This window comes from Chroicocephalus ridibundus, chromosome 5 (assembly GCF_963924245.1).
Source record: "Chroicocephalus ridibundus chromosome 5, bChrRid1.1, whole genome shotgun sequence".
Lineage (NCBI taxonomy): Eukaryota > Metazoa > Chordata > Aves > Charadriiformes > Laridae > Chroicocephalus > Chroicocephalus ridibundus.
This window is the reverse complement of record NC_086288.1, coordinates 81,869,820-81,895,999: the sequence shown is the minus strand read 5'-3', so window position 1 is coordinate 81,895,999 and position 26,180 is coordinate 81,869,820. Positions and strand designations below refer to the sequence as shown.

The 26,180-nt window shown below is 39.0% G+C and overlaps 1 protein-coding gene across 1 annotated transcript in view; it reads right to left on the bottom strand.

Moving 5' to 3' along the window:
• Positions 1-4,178: 4,178 nt before the first annotated feature.
• GLRA3 (glycine receptor alpha 3) overlaps positions 4,179-26,180 on the bottom strand; it is a 90,638-nt gene continuing 68,636 nt past the window's right edge. The window contains exons 7-9 of the mRNA XM_063336620.1: positions 21,645-21,859; positions 19,888-20,034; positions 4,179-10,398 (exon numbers count right to left, since the gene is read on the bottom strand). Coding sequence (XP_063192690.1) covers positions 10,129-10,398; positions 19,888-20,034; positions 21,645-21,859 — 632 coding nt within the window. The 3' untranslated portion in view covers positions 4,179-10,128. The remainder of the gene's footprint in view (positions 10,399-19,887; positions 20,035-21,644; positions 21,860-26,180) is intronic.

Sequence of the window (26,180 nt, the reverse complement as noted above, 5' to 3'; positions counted from 1 at the left end):
CGCTGCCAAAACCACCACATACCACACGTCAATATATTGTAGTCTCTTGAGAAATTAAGGACAACCAGTGAATGGATGTTGGTGGTACACCGCAGTATCCATTCTAGTCTGCTACAATTCTGTAGTATCTGTCTAAAATAATAACCTTAGTGCCCTTTCAGACCAAAGTTCAGGGTGCTCTTGCTGATGTTCCCATGTTTGTTGAGTGAACAGGCAAAGGGGTGAAGCCTGCGAGGAAAGCCAGAGGGTGGTGACCCAACTGGCTGTCACAAGGCAGACTGAGTTTCAGGTTTACACTGTTTACATTGCTGAAGTGTATGTGCTCACCTCATCTTAGATGTGAGATACTATGAAGTTATATATTCCTCAGTGAAAGCTATATATACTTCCTTCTTTGCATTTATTACAGCATAACAGCATACGTGTAGTTAATCAGTGGAATAGCTGCTGTGCACAGCCAGTAACTGACGTATTTGTACCTGTACCTGTGCTCTGAAGGCACCCTTACCATGAGGAATCTATTCCACAGACCTTCTAACTTTAGCACATTTGGGAGCAGGGTGTCAATTAATGATTTCCTCTTTAATTTTTTAAAGGCTGCTTTGAAAATTGGTTAGCCATTCATTTGCTGTTGGGCAAAATCATACGTGTAGCAACAAGTATTTGACAATCAACAGATACTTTAAAAAAGTAAATTATTGGTTTATGTTTTAAAAAGTCATTTTTATTTAATAAAATATTCAGGTACACAAATCTTTACATTTTTGTATGTGTATTTAGGTATAAACCCTTGGGTTTTGTTCTTAGCAAATTAAGGTCTCAGCTATTTTTGTTTCTAACACAGCATCACCTCAAACCGTTTGCATCACTTCCAAAATGAAGTGTGACAATGAATAGTGTTTATGCTTTATAAATTTCCTTCTTAATAATGAATGTGAGTGCGTGGAGTCTCTCCATGAGGAATGCCTTTAGCTAAAGTTTATCTCATCTTGAACAAAATGCGAACACCCGTGACATCCCTCAATCGGTGTGAGAGGGAGCCATCTCCTGGTGTCATTTATATTTTCCTGAGAAATGACGATGTTATTGCTACAAAGAGACAAGAAATGGATGGGGAGGAAACCTGTTTTGCATGCAATGCAATCAAGTATAGTTGAAATTTGTAAGAATTTCCAATATCCTCTTACTTTAAATAAATTCAGTCAAATTCTAATAATTTGTGGGCTTATACTGATTTACTATACCGACATGAGGTTTACTCCTACTTCGTGCGATGACAAACAACCTGCACGAACACGTGCTTTTAAAAACAGCTGTTGAATGTCTTCTGAACATGCTTAATGAGAATCACTAAACATATCCAAAACTAAGGTGCTGGTTTTCGAGGCACGTCAGGCGTGCTATTTGGCTTGTTAAGAGAGAAATTAAGACATGACCTAAGTGGGATTCAGGCTGAGCTCATTACCTCAGGAGAGGTTTTAAATGCCGATTGCTTAAATAGAGGCTGACAGGACAAGAAAAGTGTTTTCAGTACTGTGAGGGAAAGTGCAAAGTCCTGCACCCGCGGAGCAATAACCCGTGCACCAGTATATTCTGGAGATGACCACCCGGAAAGCTGAGGGTGTCCTGTGGGCACCAGGCTGAACACCGCCAGCAATGTGGCCCTGCGGCAAAGACGGCTAGTGGTATCCTGGGCTGCATGAAGAGTGGTGCCAGTGGGTCGAGGGAGGTGATCCTGCCCCTCTGCTCAGCACTGGTAGGGCCACACGTGGAGTCATGTGTCCAGTCCCGGGGGGACTTCATCAATTTGCATGAAAAATTGGATGGAGGGCGTAAAGAAGATGGAGCCAGGCTCTTTTCAGTGGTGACGAGTGACAGGACAAGAGGCGAAGGGCACAAACCAAAACAGGAGGTTCCCTCTGAATATCAGGAAACACTTTTTTACTCTGAGGGTGACTGAGCACTGGCACAGGTTGCCCACAGAGGCTGTGGAGTCCCCATCCTTGGAGATATTCATCCTTGGATATATTTGAAAGAACATGGTCCAGGGCCGTAGGTGGCTCTGCTTGAGCAGAGGGATTGGACAAGATGACCTCCAGAGGTCCCTTCCAGCCTCAGCCATTCTGTGATTTTGTGAGTCTGTGAAGTAAATGTTGAAATATTTAATTTTTGTCAATGAAAAAATATTATATATAAAATATATATTTGTTTATTAAAGGTTTGGAAGTATAAGGTGGGGGCGTGGAATTAGATGATATTTAAGGTCTTTTCCAACCTAGACCATTCTATGATTCTATATTATTCAAATTTTGAAAAAGTTCGTTTGATTTCCAAAATGAAATTTTCCCTGTAATTCTAGTTTTGTGACTTTGGTAGGTTGTCATCCAGGTTTTTAAATTCACGTGCCTGTGCCTTATTCAGAAAAAAAAATGTTCTCAGATCCTGCTAGTGTATTGAGGGTAGGATACGAGAAATAAAAGCAATTGCATGGACCACATGGAATTAAATCTTTATTTAATTTTTAATATATTTAGGTAGCTATATATGCAAACACGAAAAAGGCGATATTTGATATCTGTTTTTCCAGAATTCTGTGTTGAAGGCGCTGTACAGTTTATGCAATACAATCACATACTGATCTCTTTAAGATCTGTTACTTCTTTTTCCTTTGACCCTTGGGTCAGGTTACCTGGTTGTAACTGTCTTGTTTGATTGCTCGTTGCACCCCTGGTACAGTGCATTTGCGCTCTTCATGCTCTGGGAACCGTGCACCTCCGCATGAAAATATTTGCTACTGTGGTAGTTTCATAACATCGTGGTTTGTGAACAGATGGGAACGAGACCAGGGGTACCAGTTGTGCTCTAAGCTCAGGAAGACAAGATGGGACAGACCTGCTGGAGCAAGACCTGGTGGGAATAGCAGGCGCTGCCCACGCAGGTCCATGGGCTCTAGGAGGGCGTGCTCAGGGTCTCTGCTCCAATCCTCTGCTGTGAGGGCGGTGAGCCCCTGGCCCAGGGTGCCCACAGAAGCTGTGGCTGCCCAGTCCCTGGAGGGGTTCAAGGCCAGGTTGGACGGGGCTTGGAGCAACCTGGGCTGGTGGGAGGTGTCCCTGCCCAGGGCAGTGGGGTTGGAACTAGGTGATCTTTAAGGTCCCTTCCCACCCAAACCATTCTAAGATTCTAAGATTTGGCTGTTTTTTTGAGAAATTTCCATTTCGTAGAGCTCCAGGCCATACAGTGCTGGATGGAATTATTAGTATATGGAAATAGTTCACTTATGGGTATGACAAAGTTCCTGTATTTGTATCCCATCGACTTGAAAAGCAAGTTGGAAGGAGTGAACTGATGTTGCTTTTAGTCATAGGGGGCTGGGAGCACAAAGTACCCGCGCTGGGGCTGCTAAGGATTTCTAGCCTAAATGGCATCACGTTGACATAATGGCTTTACTGAGATGACCATTCCGTACGCTCTTCATAAGCATATTATATCTCTGGAGGTGTTCAAACTCAGGTTGGATGGGGCTTTGAGCAATCTTATCCAGTGGGAGGTGTCCATGCCCAGGGCAGGGGAGTTGGAACTGGATGAACTTTAAGGTCCCTTCCAACCCAAACCATTCTATGATTCTATATTAACACTGCTGTAATCAGACTATCAGAACTCAGATTGTTCTCAGAGGACTTCTTAATTGCTAACATCACTTCATTTTTCTTAAAATTGTTTTTCTATCAAGGAGTGCTTACGAGGGCCCGCAGGTCTAGAAAGGTTCTATAAGGTTATTTTGCTGCAAGTGAAATTCCTTGCCTTTTTGATAACAAGATCGGCAGGACTGTTTTGGAGTGGCTGTACTGATTTCAATAGGCATTTATTGAGATACCTTTCCCTGAGTTTTAAGAACAGGCTTTCCCTGAAAACACCTCTTTGTATGTTGAAGCTTAATCTGAATAATATAACAATTGAAGGCGCTCTATTCCTTTTCCCTCAAGTTTTCACCCCTGAAATATTTAATGGTAATGCACCTTAACTACTGTTGAGGGTTTCCTCCTTTTTCCGGTGGCTTTAGTCCCCCCTGTGACTTTAAACCCATTGCCTAAACCATTGCCGAAAATATCATAAAAATAACTGCATGGTTTCTGAAAAAAATTAAGTTTATTATTTTTGAACAAACTATCTACAATGACATGGCTGACACCATAAATTTCACATATTTTAACACTTCTGTCTGCAGAGAATGTCAGTTTAAGTGCAATATGATACTGTAATACAATAAAAAGGAATTTAATCAGATCCATGCACAACACATTTATAGAGTTTTACCAAAAAAGGAAGTACCTTGAGATGAAATTGCCATCAGACAGAATTCACAGGAGAATATTTTGAAAACTCACAGACAATTTATTAATACACTATCATATGTTTTTCTTTTTTCTTGTTGTAGCCTTTAAAAAGCTGGGATCACTAACACACAAAGTACTGTATATTATGTTAAACCTTTAGGTCAAAAGCTTATGGCACAATTTCTTTTTATACAGCTCACGATTACACATTCGTGGAACATCAGTAGCTACCGGAGTCCGTTTCGTCTGGTAACAGCACTCTGTCGTACATTAAAGTACAAACATAAGAAATGTTTCTTGCATATTTCACAGAGATGAAAGTGAAGAAGTGCAGTAATATCCAAGAACGTCAAGAATACAGGATGAGCCAACTTTTTTCTGGCATTTGACCCACTGCTGCTAGCAATCCAACCTGCTTCCACACGCCTTCCCAACCGAGAGTGCTGCAGTAACTACTGTAGGTGTTGTGTGTTGCCTGAAGGCACCTTTTCCACAACCACTCCAAAAGCGAATACCCATTTTATTATTAACAAGTAGCTTAGTTTGTGATTTATTTTTTTCTTCTTAGTTGTCTCAAAAAAGGAAAAAAAAAGCTGCGAAGATCTGATATTGTTCTCATCTAAATAACCATATGATTGTACAGTAAGATGTGGATAAAGTTATTTTACTACCTCACAGGGATACTGTAAGAATTAATATTCATTCGGCAGTTTCACAGTTTAAGGCCAAATTCTGCTCTGTTGGATTAGATTAATTCCCATGATAGCTCAAATGAGAGCAGAAAGTCTATCTATCTATTGCAACCAACCATCTCAACTTGGGCTAGGAACTGTACAAAGAAATTCGTTTCCATCTAATATAAAATTATTGCTAAAAATAATACTTCTTTCCTAAGGTTAAGGAAGACTTTTTATCTTTCCCTACTGATAAAAATATAAGGTTTTTTACAGTTTAGTATATTCTAATTTTATCTACATTATCAACCTACAGTTCTGTAAGGGGTTATAATACAAAGTGGGAGCAATACTTTACTCCTGAAATGTAAAGTGCACATCTAAGTCACCTAAATATAAGTCTTTCTAGTGGGGAAACAGAATCATCTCTCACACTTCACACAGGATTCTTTATAGAGCAACCTATAAAAAGGTTTTGGAACAAACTCTAATAAGGAGAATCCAAAGAAAACCAATATATGATTGAGCTGAAAAAGTAAAATCCCATGTCCTCCCTGAACTCCACTAACCTGCTTAAATTATAGTGTTTGCTGTCAAAACTTCTTGAAAGTGCTTTATTTTGGCATTAAAATAGCTAAATTCTAAATAGTCAAACACCAGTATCCCTTCTTCCCTTTCTCCTTCAAGCCTCCTCTAGTTTATCAGCATTATACAGAAAAAATACAGCCCTCTAGCCGTGCAAGCCTATATTGTTGATATTTGAATATGGTTTTAAAAATTAAATGTGCTTTGCTATTCAGAAGTTAAGCAGAATTTGGTACCGTGGTAGGAGAGTATCTCTGCTGCGTCTCTAAGGGACTGTTCTTATTCTCTCTCGTGGTCCTGAAGCATTTGGCCTGTCGAGGGGTGACGTTTTGAAGGGAGTATTCCTCCAGACCCTACAGTTTCTCTCTCAGTTTTCATTGTGTTGCAATGGTCTTCTAGTGCCAGAGACCACCAAACCATGACCTGAGCAGCACTGAGTCTGCACCTACAGTGAATAACGACTTGGGGCAAAGCTGCGTTAGCCTGTCACGTAGGGGTTGTGCTCACAAGAAGCCTTCTTGTGTGGGAGTAATGGCCTTATACTAAAAGAGAAGGATTCAGACTAGATATAAGGAAGAAATTTTTTACAATGATTATGGTGAGACACTGGTCCAGGTTGCCCAGAGAAGTGGTCGATGCCCCATCCCTGGGAACATTCCAGGTCAGGTTGGACAGAGCTCTGAGCAACCTGGTCTAGTTGGACATGTCCCTGCTTATGGCATGGGGGTTGGATTAGATGGACTTTAAAAGTCCCTTCCCACCCAAACTATTCTATGATTCTATGACCTGTACCCTGCAGAGCCCAGGTCCAGTGATAGCAAGGTGAGGTAGCTATCTACTCAGCCTAATGAATGGGCTCTTTTCTAGATGTAGCAGAAGCCCCGCTAGGTATCACGTGCCTCAACCATTATCTCCTTGATGATTATTTTTCTTCCCCTCCACTGCCTCTTTCCCAGGACTGTAGCATAAACACTGCAGTCTGATAAATACTGCAGAGTACCTTTCGAGTCTTACGTCTTCTTAATGTTACTCCCTGCCACTTCGTTATACAATGACAAAAGGACCGTCTCCCATGCTAACCTCAGCTGACGCCAGTAGCTGTTGGTTCCAGCTTTGCCGAGAGGGCTGGCGTGCCAGCTGGCATTGCTGGGCTTTTCCCCTGCTCAGTGTAAGAGCAGGCATTTGTGCCTTGAAGTTTCTTATCATCTCAACTGACATTTCTCTCTTTCTTTACCACGTGACTTTACGCTAAGCCGTTTAGAAATAACCAAAATGAAATTTAAATTTTAAGTTCTGCTTTCTTTCTTGAAAAACACACTATTTAGCCGACTGCAGAGGCTTCTGTCACCTTGGCAAATGTTATGGTTCTGGTAAAAAAACCCCAAAACGATCATTTCAGGAGAGACCTTTGTTGCATTATATCAAATAGAAGCTCTTACCTGAGGGCAGCAGAAAGACATGCCAAACGTTATGTGCATTTGAAAATATCCTCATGGAACAATTTTTTGCTTTTCCTCTCTGTTTGATTGGTATTAATGGATTGCTAAATCAAAAAAGTGTTCTGGCAACACTGTAGAGTTTTCATAATGATACTTTAAATGTATTTAATTCTTTTTATTTTCAATGCGCCCTGTTACAAGACTGAGCCTTATACGTAATTTTCCAGTATAGAGGTAGGCTAACGGCCTCTGAAAGAGAAACAGAACTACACAGAGGAGGGGATCTACTTGCCACTGGCCAGGTCTGAGACCCTCTTCTTCTCTCCCACCATAGCGCATGGCTGAAGGGACGCATCCTGAGAGGTAACACTCAGCATTAGGTCCAGTCATTAAAACTACAGATCTTATTTATTTTAAATAGAACGCGTAGGTAACAATCCATTAGGGAGGTCACAAAAGAATTATAATGTAGATTTATGCTTTTTATTTTATAGATGCTGTAATTATTCCTTAGATTAGCATACTCTAGTCAAAGAGAAATACGGCCCAAGGGTTCTTGCCCCTGACTGAGGTAACAGGTTCATATATGAACGAAGGATCGTGTCCTTCTTGCTTAGCAATTTACACTCCGTCTGACTCCCTGCTGCCTTTGCCAGTGCTGTAATCTGATCTCTCTTTTATCACCTCCAAGGTTTCCTGTCTGATTTCTCTATTTGAGAGCATAGACCTTTTCTGCCCTAAAGAGCGAAGAAAGAAATTAGGACTAAGTTTGTTTAGCTCTGCTTTACTCAAATTTGTTAATGTTTTCAAAGCAAAGTAGCACTTCATGTGCGAGAGCAACAGACTATTGAATGACCGTGGAAGACAAAATGAGAACCAAGTGCTCAAGTCTCATAAACCAGAATAACTAGGAGTTACTCTGATCTGGCCAGCATTTTTTTAATGCACTTACCCTGACAATGAGGAATGCTTTACTGAATGTGAGTCAGCTATTTCAGAAGGAAAGAAGAGGGATGAGCCTGAAAGATAATGGATCTTGAATATGTCCTTAAATAAAATGCTGTTGACTTGACTGATAGCAGAAGCAAGTTTATATCCCTCTTAAATAAAATGCTGTTGTCTTGACTGATAGCAGAAGCAAGTTTATATCCCTCTTCATACGACACAGCTAATTCTAACTTTGGGAGAGATGACTATAACCCAGCTGAAACGTCAGCCATCAGTTCGTGGTACCCCCTCACACAGATGAGCACTTTCCTAAGTGAACAGGATTTTTTTGGAACCTGCACATAAAGAAATCAACAACAAACAAGACACAACCTCAGCAAACAATAATTGTTTAAAGTGAATTGAATTAATTTCCGTTCATAAATGAAGGAAAAAATAGAAAAAAATACTACTGTTTTAAAATAAAGGAGGATCATACCACTTCTTTCTGACACAGCTGACCAAAATATGAGCACTACTATTTTAGAATCTGTCTAACGAATCCTTGAAGGAAAACAACAACAAACCCAACCAAGGCCAAGGTTGCTATGTTATAATCCTCGGAGCAGAGTTACATCGCTTCGGTTACTTCATATGCACCATGCCTTTGGCAGGGCACCAGATGTTTGCCTCCAGCTGTATTTTGCTTTTGTATACACATTCTGAGCAACAACAAACCAAAAAATTTAAAACGTGTTCAAAATAAAAATATTTTGCAATGAGAAACAGCCTCAGCTACTGGACTCAAAGTACCCAGTAATTCTAAATGTCAGATTTCCATATCTTAGCATGTTTTTGGTTTTCAGTAGAGAAGATTGGCTAAAGTAAACACTCTTGCCTACAAGCCCTGCCTTAAATATGATCTATTCTGTTATAATTCAAAGAAGAAACTAATATGAGATATTTAATCCTAAAGAGGGAAAATCTCTAAGAGTTTTGATAATTGTTCTCCAATTAATTAATGTGAAGTATAATAAATGTAAAAGACCATCCAGATCCTTTTTCATGTTTTACAAGAGTTCCATGTTTTTTCCAAAGTTGTGAAGTGCTTCTTTACCAGTATCTGAGTCATATCAATATACTTCAAAGAATGAGACAGAAAACTTGACATATTCACAAATTAAACTTCCTGTATTTATGTAACTTGTCGGAGATAAGTGTGCATAAACACAGCTCTACTTGTCCTCCAAATGTTTCAGGGAAGCAGCTGACTATTTGCTTTTAATTTTGGTCCAAGATCTCTTTGCATTGAATCGAAATGAAGCATTGCAAAATTTTGATGTAATTTATCTATCTCAAAAGCTGTATGCGTTTTATCCATTGAGGAAAAAAAAAACCCTTCAAAAATAGAAAAAGGATTAAAAAATACTGTAAGTTTCGATTATCAAAGTGTAGGTAATTAAAAGAAAAAAAATCCTTTGCAAGAATAAATACTTTGCAAATTTTAATATATTTCCCATGTGATATGGAGACTATTAGGCTGTAGATACCTTGTGCTGTCTGGGATTATTTCAACACACACCTTCCAGGGGAGTGGTAATGTGAAGTACACTGAATAAATCATATAACTTAAATGTGTCAAATGTGCTCATTGCAAAGCCACAGGTACTGTCCCTAAGACAAGAAAAAGTCCATAAAACTGTAATCTCAAATCAGTAAATTGTCATTATCTTGTAAAATGGAAATAAAGGTTACAAATACTAATCTATTCTGTTATACTGCGGGATTTGAGTAGGGTATTCTGGATCCATTTTTTTTTTAATTAAAAATACACCAGAATTAAAAAAATTGAAGGAACATCAAAGATTACTGTACAATTATACCACTATGTAACAGTATGTATAAATACTTGGCAGTAAAGCTTCAGCAGAGGGTGATTTACAATGAAAAAGTTAATATTTAGTTTGACACGGAACGTTTGCAATAGCAGATGTGTCTTCTCTGTGTGTCATTCTTCCATTCCAATGCAACCGGGCATTGCAGGCCATGCAGGATCGTTGCGGTTTTTGTTCCCCCTCAATGCCTTTAACTCTCCCGGTCACTCCTCGGGTGCGCGTTTCTAACAGAAAGCCTCCCGTTGAACTGGGTGTACCGCGCGCCTTGATCTCCTTATTGGTGAATGTCCTCATGCCTGATGATTTTGTAAATTACCCAATAAAAAATATTGAAGATCAGAAAGGCTAGCGGGAAACAAGCTCTGGATATTGTGTCTATCTTCTTGGCCCGATCGATGAATACCTTTCTCATCTCTTCAGGGCTTTTTGGTGCAGCTTGAGCAGGATTGTTTGGCCCCTTTTGTGTCACTCCATCTTTTGCTTGCAGACACGGGCTCACTCCGTATGCTGTAAAACTAAACTGACTGTCCCTCATGTCATCGTCCTGTTGAAAAAAAAGAAAGACAATAACAGGAAAGAAAAAAAGCAGAAGTTTGTTTTATTTACAGAAATGTTACCAGCTGCCAAATAGCAAGTATTTCACCGTTACCTCAGCGACTTCTTGAATCCACAGTTTATCTGAACTGGTTGAAATTTCAACCCTATCAGCATCTGTCAAAAATATTGCAGCAGCTTTAACAAGCACAGAATTTTCCTATTTGTTTATAGGCTCTGTGATTTATTTAGAGAGACGAGAAAGCTTGTTAAACTAGTGGTAGTCAGGCACACAACTTCTGATTTGGTTTGGTTTTCCCCATTTACAGTAAATATCTGCAGCCTTCAACCGGGCAAACTTGCCCCTGCTCTTTTAGATAACAGCCGTTAACTCTGTACGTCGCTTAAGAAAATGGGATCCTGGCCTGGAGAGGTACTCATCATCCAAGCACTAATGATCTTCATGTTAATTATACTAGTGACAATTCTGCCTATTTGGTCATTATATATTTATTTCATCTTATCTGTATGCCTTATTTCTTCTGTTCACTGTGAATGCATCGGATAAAGAGAAGAGCATAGTTTAAAATACAGTGGATGAAAGCTAAAGACCAGGTTTTTCTTCTGACCCATTCTTCTCTCATTTCAGGGGAAAACTGGCAAAGACGTTCTGAATTCAGGGAGCCATGAGGGAAAGTGGTTTTTAATCACATGGCACAGAAACGAAAGTAGGTGGTCTGAAGATATATATGTTTTTATAACGTGCATTTCAAGAATGTGGCTTCTGTCCAGAGACACATTTTATACTTCTTTTTGCCTGGTTATAGGTATTCTCAAGTCATAAAGGAGGTGCAAATGCAGGCAAATAAACGAGACCTAGACTGTGAAGCCAGGGCCAAATTTCATTCTGAAATGTATTCCAGCATATTCCTTCACTACGTTGGCTACTCAAGGATAGTCATGTGATTTTGATGGCATTCACATTTTTTTAATTACTGATTTTATATTCAGGATTTCCTGTTTTTCATGTCTAATTTAGCCTAGTTGCTTTAGGATTCTAGACTTTTATGACAAAAGTATTATGTATATATATTACAAAGTATTATGACAAGGTATTACGCATATGTTATTTCTTAAATAAGTATTTTGGAAATAATTTCCATAAGTATTAAAAAAGAATTGTGGAGCAGTCCATTTCCTTTTTGTAAGGGAATTTTTGATATTTTGAAGTTCTTCCTAGCTTAAATTAAAAAGGTAGAAACATTCATTTACCAAATCAAATCAAATAATAAGTGTTTCACTTCAGTAATTCTGAAGCTTTTTGTTTTATATAAGCCTCTTACTTTGTACAAACGTAATTTCTCAATGAACACAGTTTAAACCCAAATTTCCAAATTTTGAAAATGACTGTGGTGTTCCGAAAATCTGAAAAATGTTTTGGAATGGAGAATTAATTCTAAACATATTTAAAGTTTTGATTAAATAGTACTTGCTAGAAGAGCTGTTGTTACTTACTTTCTTTACAAAAATTCCAATGATTTTTATTATCAATATCAGTTACCTACTAAAGAAGTTATCTACTAAAGAAAGCAGATCAACTACTAAGTTTGAAGTGAGCTGGTTGGCAACCAGCATGAGCAGGCAGCAGAGCTGGAGTTACCACCCAACCGCAATACTTTTTCAGTTATGTAAATTGATTAAACTTATAGACAATAGAGTTCACTGAAACTACCGTGCTTCAAATCTGTATAAGAATTCCCCTATAAAAACAAAAAAAAAAAAAAAGAAAGAAAAATTAACATGAAAGAAAAGGAGGAAAAAATCACTGACTGCAATATGGAAATGAACAACAGAAATACAGAATGATAGGATCAATATTTGATGACGTGATAAAACAAAGATCTGATTACTACAATTGTCCTCCTCTCCTGTCAGAAAAGGCTGCGAAATAGCATCTTCATAGTAGTTGTATTCCAGGGAGTTGTAGTGCTGTATTCCCATTAGCGGAAGTTACAAATACACGGACTGTGAGAATTTACACTAAACTTGCTATTTCAGCACCTTCATACGTACAATTCAGGGTTTAAATCTTTTCATGCTTCTCCAGAAATTAATGCTTATGATTGTATAGGTTAAAAAGATAATAAAATAATTCCTCTGAGTAGCAGCTTTCAGCTGGGAATGTTTTCAGGATGAGGCACTATAGACTAAGACTTCACTGTTCTATGCTTACCCGAACTGAACGATCCCCTAGAATGGGTTTAAAGGACAGGTCTCTGAGTACTTATTTCTTTGCTTGGAAAGTCGTTTGAAGGTCCTTCTAGGAGTCTAGCAGTTCTGCCCAGACTCTGGTGGATGGTGTCTCCTTGGGGGCAGGTGGGATGGTTGGAGCCTTCCAAGTCCAACCACCATGCCGGGCTATGGACGTGCGGGAAAGAGCACCATCCGGAGCACTGTAACATGCCAGGTACCACCACAGGGCTTTTTCAGGGATACCAGCTGGAATATCCAAAATGTGGCTCTGCAAGTTTTCCAGCAAGTTCATAGTGCAGAAAAATCATTAATTTGGCCTCGGGTTCATACCTGAAGGTGCTTGTGCACAGCACGAAATATGCAGGAACTCTGATTATTGATAGTAACTTTTGAGTGCTTTTTCGAAGGCGTTTTTATAAAATGTCAGTGACACCCCATTTGTTTTTATGGACTGACTTGGCCACAGTCCCTCTTCTTGACTGGAAATATTTCTCATAATGCACAAGTCTGAATTCACAGCTGTTGAAATCATCTAATGGATGTGCCCAGTGAATCTTCCTGAAAAAGTCCTGCATTTTGGTTGAATTTGTTTTTTAAAATGAAGTAATAAAGATTTTTTTGGGTCTTTTGTGTATTTCTTTAGTGCATCATCACTAAAGAAAAGAAAATGAACAATTTCTTATTGATAAATTTGAAAATTATTCTGCATACAGCTACATAGAAATACTTTATCATCTATATTAAAATTACTGTAATTAAAGAACGGAGATAAATTTAGACAATAAATTATATTTAGATAGTTAGAATTCTTTGGATGCCTAAAGGAAATAATTTCAATTAGTTTATTTTCGTATCAGTGTTGTTCTACAAAACACTTAGCTATAAAGTGTTAGAAAGCTGTCAGTTCCTGTGGCCCCATGACTACCCTTTTTTCTGTCTGTATATTTAATAATATATTTCTCTTGAGGAGTCATGTGCACAAGGGCTGAAAATATCTCCGTAGCTTTTTGCCTGTAGATTGTGGTACTTCAAGACGTATTTGAAGCCGTGGCTTTGGTTATTTGATCACTGTATTTTTTTACTGTTCATTTTTCAGAAGAAAAGTGTTATTGAATTTTTTTGCACTACAAACAGTTTGATTTTAAAAGCTGGTCTGGTAAGAACTGCTTGCTCCTTGAACTGATGACAGTGTTCCTTTGAAGCTGCAGCAGGTAAAATTTTAATGCTATGTTTTAACCCAGATTTAAACCAATCAAAACGGATTACGAAATTAACAAGACAGGTACCTTTATCAACATTTCACGTCATCACATACGGGTAGCAATGGAGGTATATGGAGTTCACATGGGAAGACATTATTTCAGACAAAAGGACAGGGCCTCCGTTAATGGTTGGATATCACATTATGACAAATGGGACATCTTCTTCATAGTTTACCCTTAAATTTGTACTGTAGATTTGAGGCAAAGTCCCGTCTATAGGTCCTGTACATCTCAAGCCATTGCTATGCTGCAATGATTCACTGATTTCATTTCCATCAAGAACTCCCTCAAAATACTTTCATCAAAACGGAAGGGTTGACCAAAAAGAAAACAAAAGAAAAGAGGTGTGATTACCATTAAAGACAGTCTAGTTTGCATGTCTATTTTCCTCACTAAAGATACGGTGATCTTTAGATTTTTGAAAATAGAATTAAAAGATTGACTGTTCCTGAAAACTTAATATATTAAAAGCTAACCTAAAATCGAAGTTATTCAGTATATGCACACAGTTGATGTTTTTCCCAGCACGGTGTAAATGTAACTAAGAAAAAGCACTGATCACAGGTATGTTTCAGTACTCCCCTAGGACTTCTAATTCTGCTGGGTTTGTCCTTTGGTCTTTCAAGACAGAAAAGAGAGTAACTACAAGTGAATAATTAGTATTCATTCATTCTGAAGGAACATCTCCTTCACGTACATAAAGTAATATTTGTGAAATAGTTGTGTTCCTTGGTCAGATTTCTTTCTCTGACAGAGACAAAGCACCGTGGATCATATACTGACCACCAATTGAAGTCTCAAATTGGGAACCAAAATTCCTCTGTTCTCTGTTCTCAGGATTCATTATGCCAATTGTGTAATCATAAACAAATGAGACCCTTTTTCAAAAATATCCTATACCTACTGTGATGCCTATTGGGAAACAGCATGAGTAGGTTGCATATTGTGTTGCAATAACGGGTTTTATATTTATAAACGTATTTCTAACACAATCCCAGACACTTCAAAATCGTTGTTAATTCTGTGCAGATTGGATTGAACCTCTGAAAAGAAATTTGCTTTTTGGTTATTTGGAATCACTGAGTGAGGCCCATAGTTACAACCATAAAAACGGTAGCCAGAGGGTGCAGTTATACCTAAGAATCACCTTTGATGCTGCTGGTGCTGTTGTCTGGGAAGGGAGGCTGTGAGTGGACTAGATGGTGTAAGAAAGAGGCAGTGACTGTAGGTGGAAAAAGCATAAGGAAAATGGCAAGGATAGATAAATTTTGGATGCCAAAATGTCTTAATAGAGCTCTGTACCTAGTTACATTTTGTATAACCTCATAATTTTCCATAAATCTCAGCAGCTCTTTATTTGCTACACTTGTTTACTGGAGGGGCTTTATCTGAGTTCAGTCATATGCTTTTTAAGAGAGAGATTTCAGTTCTCCTATGCTTTTAATCAGCACTGAGAAGGAGTAACCCACAGTTTTGATTAAATTTACAAAAGACTCCAACCTGAAAAAACCTGCAAATTTCTTTGAGGATATGTTTAGATTTAAAATTGAATTCTATGATTTGGGCAAAGAGTCTGAAAAATACAGTAGGAGAGTTGGTAGGCACGAATACAAGGTACTACATTTAGACAGGAATGATCAACTTCACAAACAGAAGGTGAAAAGGGAATGGCTCTGTGGCACCTCTGGAAAAAGACTTGGGAGTTATGGAAGGTCCCAATCTTGATATGGGTCAATCCCATGCTGTTGTTAAAAAGGCAAATGGCAAACGGGTTTGGATAAACCCAGAGAAGCTGTGGCTGCCCCATCCCTGGAGGGGTTCAAGGCCAGGTTGGACGGGGCTTGGAGCAACCTGGGCTGGTGGGAGGTGTCCCTGCCCAGGGCAGGGGTGGCACTGGGTGGACTTTAAGGTCCCTTCCCACCCAAACCATTCTGTGATTCTATGATAAACAGGTGTATAACTTGCATGATATGATCTTTCGGCTGCTCTCAGCTGTTACTGGCTAGGCTTCATGTTGCAAACACAGTTTTGAGGAATTAGGTGGACTTATGAGGAGAATTTCCAGGGAAGGAAAATGAGAATAAGCAAAAAAAAAAAAAAGAAAGACTGTACCAACTGTGAATATTTAAAGAGAAGATGACTGAATGGAAATGTGCAAATGGCTACATAAAGGAATGAAGCAGTCTGTTCTCTTTGGCCTTTCTAGACAAGCCATGAGAGGCCAACAAAGGCATGACTATCTAAACCATTGGACTAGATCGCAGGGGAGCTTGTAGATTTTTTGTGACTGGGATGAATTAGGTATAACTGATCGTGACTTAGGTCAGGAAAATGGATTTTCTGACCTCCCAAGGGTATTCCAGCACTGAAATTCAATTGTATGACTGTTGCTAAGGTTACTTGGTAAAAGTAAATATTTCTTGCAACAAGCATGTATTTTTAATTACAAGGAAAACAGACTTTGGAAATTCTTCAGCTTCCTGATTGCAATTAGATATTATTCATACATGTTCTCTTCTGTCTACATATACCTGAAATGAAACTTTTCGAAAACCATCTATTTTTGGACTTATGCAACACAGTCAAATTACTAGGAATTTTACCGTTGCAGATAAAATGCCGGTGCCACAAAATTCTGTATTCATTAGTTGGAATTCACCTGGTAGAAAAACCTAATCCTAGTAAAACATCGTAAGATGGTAAGCATACAGGGTAAAAAAGTCTAATAAGTTCTCCTAAACGCTCTGTCTCTCTAATCCATTTGGACGTAAATACTGAATAGAATAGCAGTTTTCACTTTGAAAAGAAAGAGGATTTAAAGTTCAAGGAAGGCCCTGAAGTTTATTTTAAATGCAGCCTTTTAACCTAACTTCTTTTCACGTCTTTTGACATTGTGATCAAATTAACATTTCTTTATATGTGGTAGATTTAAACGCCAATACAGTCTAATTCCTGAGAGCCAGTGGCTCTTTGACCCAGTCCAAAGGGATAAAAAAGAGATACAGAACTTTATAATCATGGGCTATTGTAACTGACTTTGAAAGGGAAAAAAAGAGGAAGGAAACACAAGTTAATTTGACTTATGACCCCAGGGCCTGCATTTCATGTTGGAAATTGTGGTGAATAAATAATAACATTTGTGGTAAGGAAGGCTAGTTATTAACTGCTTTCTTTGCTCCATAAGACATCATTTATTGTTAGTATACTGGAGGGTTTAGAAAGTGATCCAAATTTTTTGAAGAGATAAAATCTCCACGTGGTAACATTTCAAGTTCTAGTATGCTTGTTGGGCAAGGAATAATTTAATAAAACACTGAGAAAAAGAGAAGCAATTAGCTGAGCTGTCTCTAGGGCTTGAGAAGGTGGATTCTTCAAGGTTAACTCTGGGCAGGAGCTCTAGCTCTACTTAGAATTGGAGTCAGTCAAGAACTGTTCAGTGAAATTAATATTTTCAGCCAAATTTCTATTTGTCAAAAACATAAACTTGTATGGGAACAAAGCAGTTTTTGGTAAATTTAGGCTGAGAAACCTGTCTCATGGTGAAACACGCAGACACAGGCAGGAGGGAAAGGCCATATACCCATGAATACAGTTAACACCCTCCCCGGGTATGTTATGAAGAAAAGCTTTAAAATGCATGTCTTCATCCTTCAGAATCTAAGGAGTACTTGATGCTTTACTATAGACCCAGCAGCCTTGAATCCTCTGATTTTATGAAAACCCAGCAGAAAACCTACCTGAAGCTAGAAGACTGTCTAATGAAGCGCAAATTTAGAAGTGTAAAATTAGAATAAGGACTTTTAAGGTGAATTCAAAAATATCAATGTCAAACACTGGCCCAGCAAAACAGTTAAGTTAATGAGACTGTTCATTGTGAAGTGGTCTTCTCTGTAAGTGGTCCCTGCTCATGGCAGGGGGTTGGACGTGGTGCCCTTTAAAGGTCCCTTTCAACCCAAACCATTCTATGACTGTATGATTCTTTTAGAAGTGCTTCGTATATTGTGGATCCTTCCTCACGTACCTCTAAGCTGAAATTTTATTGGTTGTGATTGCTGAAGAAGTGTCTTTGGTGAGCTTGAAGTTTTGCTAAGAGGGGGCTGGAAAGAGATTTGGTTTGATTCTTTGGAGGGAAGGTGATATTACCTGCCAGTTTCTAACCTATGATTATAATAATTGACGTGGATTTAAGGATGTGAAAAGACATCACGAAAGTTGAATATGGTAAATTTGCCTGAGATCCAGAAGACACCATAATACTCGGTGAAAAAAGGAATGCACTGAAAGGATCGTCATATAATTCATCACTCGGCACAGCTGTTTGTATTTGATACATGACACATTTGTTGTGTTTCACCTGCCCCCTATGTGGCAATCCATCCTGGCCCATTCCCCCCATTCCAAACCTTTAAGCAGCTTTCAGAGAGCTGCCGTATTTCAAAACCAATCCCCTGACACAAAAATGCTGCCTTCCTCCCATGTGTCTCAGAAAGCATTCTTTCTGCTACTGTCAGCGAAAAGAAAAAAGCATGTTTTTCACAGGGAGGAAAGTTGAAATCAGGTGCACACAGACTGACCTATCCTGAACTATCAAGTTACACCAGGGGAGGTTTAGATTAGATATTAGGAAAAATGTTTACACAGAAAGGGCTGTCAAGCATTGGAAGAGGCTGCCCAGGGCAGTGGTGGAGTCGCCATCCCTGGAGGGATTTCAAAGCCGGGCAGACGTGGTGCTGAGGGACATGGGGTAGTGGGGGTTTGGGCAGGGTTGGGTTGATGGTTGGACTGGATGATCTGAAGCGTCCCTTCCAACCTGGGCAATTCTAGGATTCTGTGATCCTCCAGTCTACAGCGCACGGGTTTCTCTCTGCACCAAAAGAAGCCTCAGACTCGACACAGAGGAACACCAAATGTACGAAAACGTCATTTTCGGTTGAGTATCCAGCCTGCCTTTTGCCATGGAGTCTTGCTGGCAGAGATTGCTCAGGTAGGCTTTGCAGCACTACAGATTTTCAGTATCTTCTAAGTAAAAGGGAAACAACCTGTAAAAGGTCTTCTCCTCATGATGTAAGCAGCAAATTGGGGTCAGTCTTCAGGAACGAAGGATGGCTGAACTGAGTCTTGTAGCTATGGTCAGACTTTCATCCCCAGTAATATTCTAGAGAGTGACTGAAAGCCAGTGGAAAGGTTCTGCCTGGCATCAGTGGCGGGCATTTGTTTAATGAGCAGGTTGGAGAAATATTTACTCTTTGAAAAATCAAAAGTAAGAGTTACATATTGTTGTAAGAAATTTTGCTTATCTCTTGATTTAACTGCGGACTTCCGAATTGAAAGCTGTAGCCTCAGCTGTTTGACTATGCGTATTGGTAGGGACTTGTTTTTCTGTAGCCTAGATAACTTCAGCTATAAAATAAATATTAATAACCATTGCTGTATTAAAGTTTCTTACTAATTGTATGAACAATTTACACTAAATTAATGACAGAAGGAAAAAAACCAAACCACTTCACAGCCTTTTAAAACTAAATGTTTGTTCTTCCACCAATAATCTTAATTGGAAAAGTATTTTTTGTATTAAAAATATTTACATTAAACACAGCTGTTAAAGGCTTTGAACTGAATACTGGAATGAAATTAAGAAATATTATTTGTTGAGTCTCAATGCAGCACAAACTGCTGCGAGTACCAGCAACATCCATCCACTGAAGTATAATCTGACTCTCCTAACAGAGTGAAATTCGTGCTTGTGCAGATGGCTCCCACATGGCCCATGCCTCATTTAAATCCCTCTTAATCCCTCTTTCGAGAATTCAAGTTGGATTTATGCAGCGCATAGTCCTTGTAGTGACCCTCTGCCTGTAGTGAATTTCATTCTGTGCTGCCATTTTATTTCTATTTAATCTGCGGTATGTTTACCAAATTAACCCTACATCCCGGCATAAATCAACCTCAGGCTCTTTCGAAGTTGTGAATACTATTACTTTTACCTTGCTCTTCTTCCTCTTGCGGCGGAATCGCAGCAGTTCTTTATGCTGCCTTGACACAAAGTTTACAGCTGCGTACTCCAAGAGCGCAGAAAATACAAAGAGCAGACACACAGCCATCCAGATGTCAATCGCTTTGACATACGACACCTATGGAGCGAACAGAACAAAAGACTGAATACTTTTAAACCACAGATGTGAACTTTAGTATTTCACGTCAGGAGGAAGTTCATTGATGTCTCCACATCCCAACGCCACTTTTATCAAACAAAACTTATCATGAAGGCTAGATAATAAGAGGGAAAACAATTCAATCTATAAACGTTAAATATTATTTTTAAAAATGTAGTCTTTCAGAAAATGTGTTTACTCTGTACGTCATGAACATTTCCTCATGGTATACTGTGTATTTTATCTCAAAATGAATAATCCTCGAGAAGCACATGCTCTTCCTCCACTTGTCCCACTGGGATCTGTGAGTGGTACTAAGGAATCAGCGGAGAGGTTATACTGGGACCAGTGGGATTTCCTGTGTTATAATGGATCTGATTTAAAGTTCCTGGAATAGAAATCAGGTAGAGGAAGGGAGATAGATGGAGAACTCTGGTATGTTCATTCTCTGCTAATATAGGCATGGGAAGTCAAGGATATAGGTTCAGATTGGTCCTGCAATTTTGACACCGTGGAAGTACTGAAAATCAACCACAGAGCAGATGAGCTCCCCGCGATCCTTTATTGCCCAGCTCAGCTGCGGGACGTAACCTGAACTAGGGAAGCAGTGCCTGTTCCCTCTCTGGGCTTTGTCATACAAGCCAGCACAGCTCGCTTCAGGCCTCAAAAATGTGGCACACCCCATCTGTAGCTCTCCTTGGTAACCTCGTACATTCTCGCTTTTCTGAGTCTCTATAGCATTCCATTTTCTCGTCTGCTGATGTTACATTTGGATGCATTCAGATCCATATATTTGAGGCGCAAAGCGCATTCACCTCTGTTACGGCTATCTGTTTTACTCAGGAAAAAAATAATTAGCCAACTTAAAAATACCATGTAAAACTAATACAGAAGTGGACTTTGTGTATTTTTATTGTATATATTTAATTTCTTTTAACTGCAATGGCACATGAAGATAGTCAAGGAATAACCCTTAAAATGCAAAGAAAATCTTTAAAGCAATGAAAAGTCAGAAAACTTAAATAATTAATCCTAGAAATACGCTTCATATGCTTTAAGCTATTTACATTGTGTAGTGAAGCATTATTTATACAATTGTTTGGAGCTATTTAGCTTCACTTTTTTTTCATTTTAATGTAAACGTGTTTGTAACTAGTGAGTTAATTCCTCATGTAGGCAGGTTTTGGGAAAGGAGCATCACTGAAAACAGGTTGGATTTGATGACCTTTAGAAACTCAGCTATGTCTGCTAGAGTGTCATCAGATACCGGGATCTAGAAGAGAATGAGCCAGTTGATTACTAAGCAGCATTTATGTAGTACTGAATAACATTGTTTTCATCACTAGCTGAGCATTATGGAAATTAGTAGATATGTGGTTGGCTAAATAGTTGAGATGGGAGAGAAATAGAATATATTTGATTGGTAACTTAAAAAAGCCCCAAATATTTCAAAGTTATTCGTCTCCTTTAGAAGATGCTTAAATTCTCATAATTAAAGCACATAGTATAAGGTTGACTGAAGGTGTTTTCTGTCACATAGCATTATGACTGTGTACTAACGCAGCACAAACAAAGGAAATCCTGCCTACCTTTGGAAGAGACGCTCGTGAACCTGAGCTCTGGGTTGTCATCGTCAGTACCGTCGTTATGCCTAAAGCCACTCTGGCTGGAGCTGCATCCATATTGATCCAAAACGACACCCAGGAGAGAATGACGATCAAGAGACTCGGTATGTACATCTGGATGAGATAGTAACCCATCTGCCTCTCAAGGTGAAATCGGACTTCAATACATGTGAACTTTCCTTTTGATAACAAAGAAGAAATATTTGATAGAAATAGAATGTTCTTTACTGTCAACGTCTAGTGCACCCTCTAAAGAATTTACACTCTACCAAATGTATTTGTTATCTAATGAAAAATGAGTGTTTTGATTTCTCTTTAATGATTTTTAATATGTACAGTCCCCGTTATAACAGGAATATCTACTGGAAAGAAAGTGGATAGAAAAAACTGAAAATTTAAGAATTCGATAAACTCTGGACCGCTTCTTTCCTTCTAAAAACAAAGAGATGACCAAAACACAAATCGTTATGACATAGCAAAGTTCCTCTGTGCAATCGCACTTGTTATCCTACTTATTGCTTGGAAATACTGCAGTATGCAAAGAAAAGGCTTGCTCTCCCACTGTGTAAAATCTCCTTTATCTTTTGGTTCAATTTTAAGCTTAAATTTATTTTTTTTAATCCAACGAATTAGGGAAAAATATAGTAAAATCAGTGTGGGTTATCAAGAGGAGATTCTGCTAAATTTCTCCCTTTATCCCCATTCAAACTGTTCCAACTCAGAAGTGCAATGACCAACATTCAAACAGAAATTGAGGACTTGAAATTAGTCAACTTCAGGAAGCTGATTAACTGGCCTAATTTTTCCAGATACTGATCAAGCAACTTCCACTAATTTAACCAAATCAGCAAAAAAATCTATTGTTTGCTCATAGAAATGCCATAAAACCTTTTTTTTTCTCTTATCCTGATTGTTGGTTTGTTTTTTTTTTCACCCTGTAAACTGTAGATTATTTCACAGATCTTGCCCTGGTCTCATTAGATTTTCTAATTCTGCTCAATGCTCACGTTAGTCACATATGAATGGTGCTGAAGGCAATGCTCTTACTATAAATAGTGGCTACGTGAAACAGTTTCTCACAGCAAGAAATGTACAGATTTCTTCCTTATTTGAATTAAAGCATTCCTAATTCTAAATTTAACATGGAAAGTTACGTAGTTATTTATTTCTTAAGTGGTATGAAATTTTTTGGTTATATTTTCCAGTAGGTTTTGATAGATATTTTGCTAATCCATTTTTATTTGCTAAAACGCCATTTTATAGGAAATTGTTCCACATTAATAGTGCTTTAATATTTATCATATTAACAACATTTATATGATGGATTTATTTATGAGATTATCATATACTAATTTAATATATTGTGTGTTATGCTGTGACAATAGAGCTAGGCATACAAAAATGAGTTTCAGATAAAGTCAAACAGTAATGTTTTTATTCTAGGCATTTTCAGTGTTTGGAAATATCTTCTGAACTTCATTATTTTCATAATAGTTCTCTTAGCAGTCCATTAGTTCTTTCTATGATGACATAGTAAATGCGATTGCATAAAATTTTTATTCTGTTGAGGACTAAAAAAAGCATATTTAGGAAGATGGTAGTTATGATGTTCAATTTTAAAATGACATGATATATCTCAGGAGTTTTATGTCTGCTGGCTCAGTTATTAGTTCCATTCCTAATTGCCAGTGTTTCCTGAATCCTATCTCCACTCCTGAAATCTGTGTCCCAAATCCTGGCTCAACCATCTGCTGCCCCAGCTTCAAAACTCATTTCTGCTTCAATCAAGGAATTAAGTCCGGGTTTAACAAAAGTGAATGGGAATTTTGGTGTTTCCTTCAGAAAAGGCCAGAATTTTCTCCTACATTTCTCTTCCAGGGTCTTCAAGAGGATATCTACATTCTTTTTGTTAGTAGTTCAGTGCACCCCACGTAACTAGGAGTTCTGGTCTGATTGGCCTTTGTCAGAATCATATTCTTACTTCAAGCTGGTCATTACCCTGAAAATTGCTTTTTTTGTGACATTTGTTGTGTTAATTCAGCAGCCGTGGGCAGCAGCGGCCTCTTTCTCTCACGCATCGCAGTAAATCACGATGGTAGGGAGCGACAGAAATGCATCAACCAAACCCAGGTCTCTTGCAAAGCCATTTTATTTGGCATCACATCAGCCAGAATTACAGCTCAACATGCAACATTTTCCTCTTACAGGGTCCTATATTCTTCTTTCAAAACAAATTAGGAAGAACTAAGGAGTACCAAAATGGGTAATATATGTGTAACAGGAGTGTTGATAAACATTGGCTATTGCCTGTACGTTGTTTTTTGCTCCAGAGAAAGGTGGGATAAGACATCCAAGACTCTTTCCTGAGTACTCATGTGGGCTTGAATTATTACAGAGATCCCAGCCCAAAAATACTGTGGTCCTAAACAAGGAGCAGTAAACAATATATTAGCTCTGATGTGGATTATTTTTATATTGTTGCAAGGTTGCCAGGCTTGTCTGAGCTAAGGAGAGAGAGAGGAATAGCTCGGGACAAGAGAACCCTAACAAAACGAAAGGGATTCTGAATGGAAGGAGCACAAATGGAACATATTGTAACCACAGAAAAGGCGAGAAAAGGGATGGGATTATGAAGAGGCCAGAACCAGGACTGAGTGGTGTGTTGGAGGAATTATACTGAATGATTTCTGTGCTCGGCTTTTGTATTTTTGTAAACATCATTGGCCAAGGTAAAAAAACAAACAAAGAAACAAACAAAAAAAGTCAAAAAACCCACAACCAACCAAGAAAAAAAGAAAGTGAAGTGTGTCTCAAAGTGGCAAAATATCTTTGCTTAACGCCACAGAAAGTGGGAATGAGACTCCTGCCTTCATCTTAGGCCCAGTGGGTTCATGGACATGCCGGTCATATATCCATTGCTTCCCAGTGAAGACCACTGTGTTCCTCATCTGCTCTGTTCCAGTGTAGCACTGAAATATTGATTGAATACATGGCAAGTCCCCAGGGAGAATGGTGGCTACCTGGGCAGTCACTGCTCTCTGTTACTGCCCTGCTGACTCTTGGCTTCCTCACCAGTGGAAGGCAGCAGCTGGAGGTCATCCTCGACACTGGCCTGAGTGTGGAAGGGTTGATGTCAGCTTTTGCCCCTCCTGGGTGAGATCAGAACCACCTGCACAAACTTGGCTAATGAGGCAGAATGGAAAACAAAACATTTATACTAGCAGGTGGGAGTCTCAGCTTGGAGGCAGCCAGCAGTGGTGGTGTGGTTGTTTCCCAATCATCATCTTGAAGCCATTATCCAGCTCTCAGACCCCTTTCTCTTCCTCTATTCCACTTCAAATCCCAAGGCAGGTTAGCTGTGGATTAATCTATTTGACTGAATGCTTGAATGGATCAGAAGAGACATACCCATGAAGTCATCTCTGCTGGGGAAGCACAGAGACAAACAGCCAAGAGCATTTCTCTAATAATTCATTCACAGCGCGTGAAAGGTAAGCTCTCGTTCACTCTGATGCACACTGTAAGTGCCATGGAGAGGTGCCAGGAGGAGGATACGAAACCTTTGTGGTGTTGTGGTTTTGCTGAGGCTGAGTAAAAAATTAAGGTATGATACTAGTTTCAGCCCAGAGCTAAATAGAGACATGCACCCAATCCATACAGTGGATGACTTTTGTGATGCAAAAGAGAGAGCAGCTGTTGAGGATATCCTAAAATATCAGCATTTTTTTTTCTTGAAACAGCGACGATGTTCTTTGTGCTTGTAAGTCTAACCTAGCCGGGGACTCAAGTGGGATAAGGGCACCGAAAGTGCTGCCTTGCTGAGTGCTGTACTTATGCTTTGGAAGTGAAGGTACTGGTATATATGCATGTGGTGGTGCATTTTTCTCTCTTACATGAGTTCTTTGGTAACAATATCAGATCTGCTGGGTTGTCCCAGTTTCTATACAATATCCACACTGAAACCAATATTACAGTGAAAAAAAAAATGTATATTCCAGTCAGTCAATATGATTTTTCTTCCCCCTAAAAAGTATAAGTGGCTTTTCTTGCGAGTCAATGTCTAGGTCACATATTCTTTTTTTGGTTGTTGCGGCTGTGGCCAAGTGTGAGTAACACCATCCCTGGAAGGGTTCAAGGCCAGGTTGGACGGGGCTTGGAGCAACCTGGGCTGGTGGGAGGTATCCCTGCCCAGGGCAGGGGGTGGGTTTTAAGGTCCCTTCCAACCCAAACCAGTCTGTGATTCTATAATTTTCTACCTTAGCACACCTTCCCACCTCCAGGACCATGGCAGATGCTGTTCAAGCAGTGGGTTACGCAGCAGCAGCGTGTGCATGGGATTAGAAGGCAGTGCCAGGACTAGGGATGTACAAAGGAAATCAAGATTAAGTAGTAGCTTTCAGGCCATAAGGGGTCCTTTTTTCAGTTTCATCTACCTCACACAGCTCCAGAGGCAGTAGTTGGTAGAACTTAAATTTATTTATCCCTTTTTAGCAACCTTTA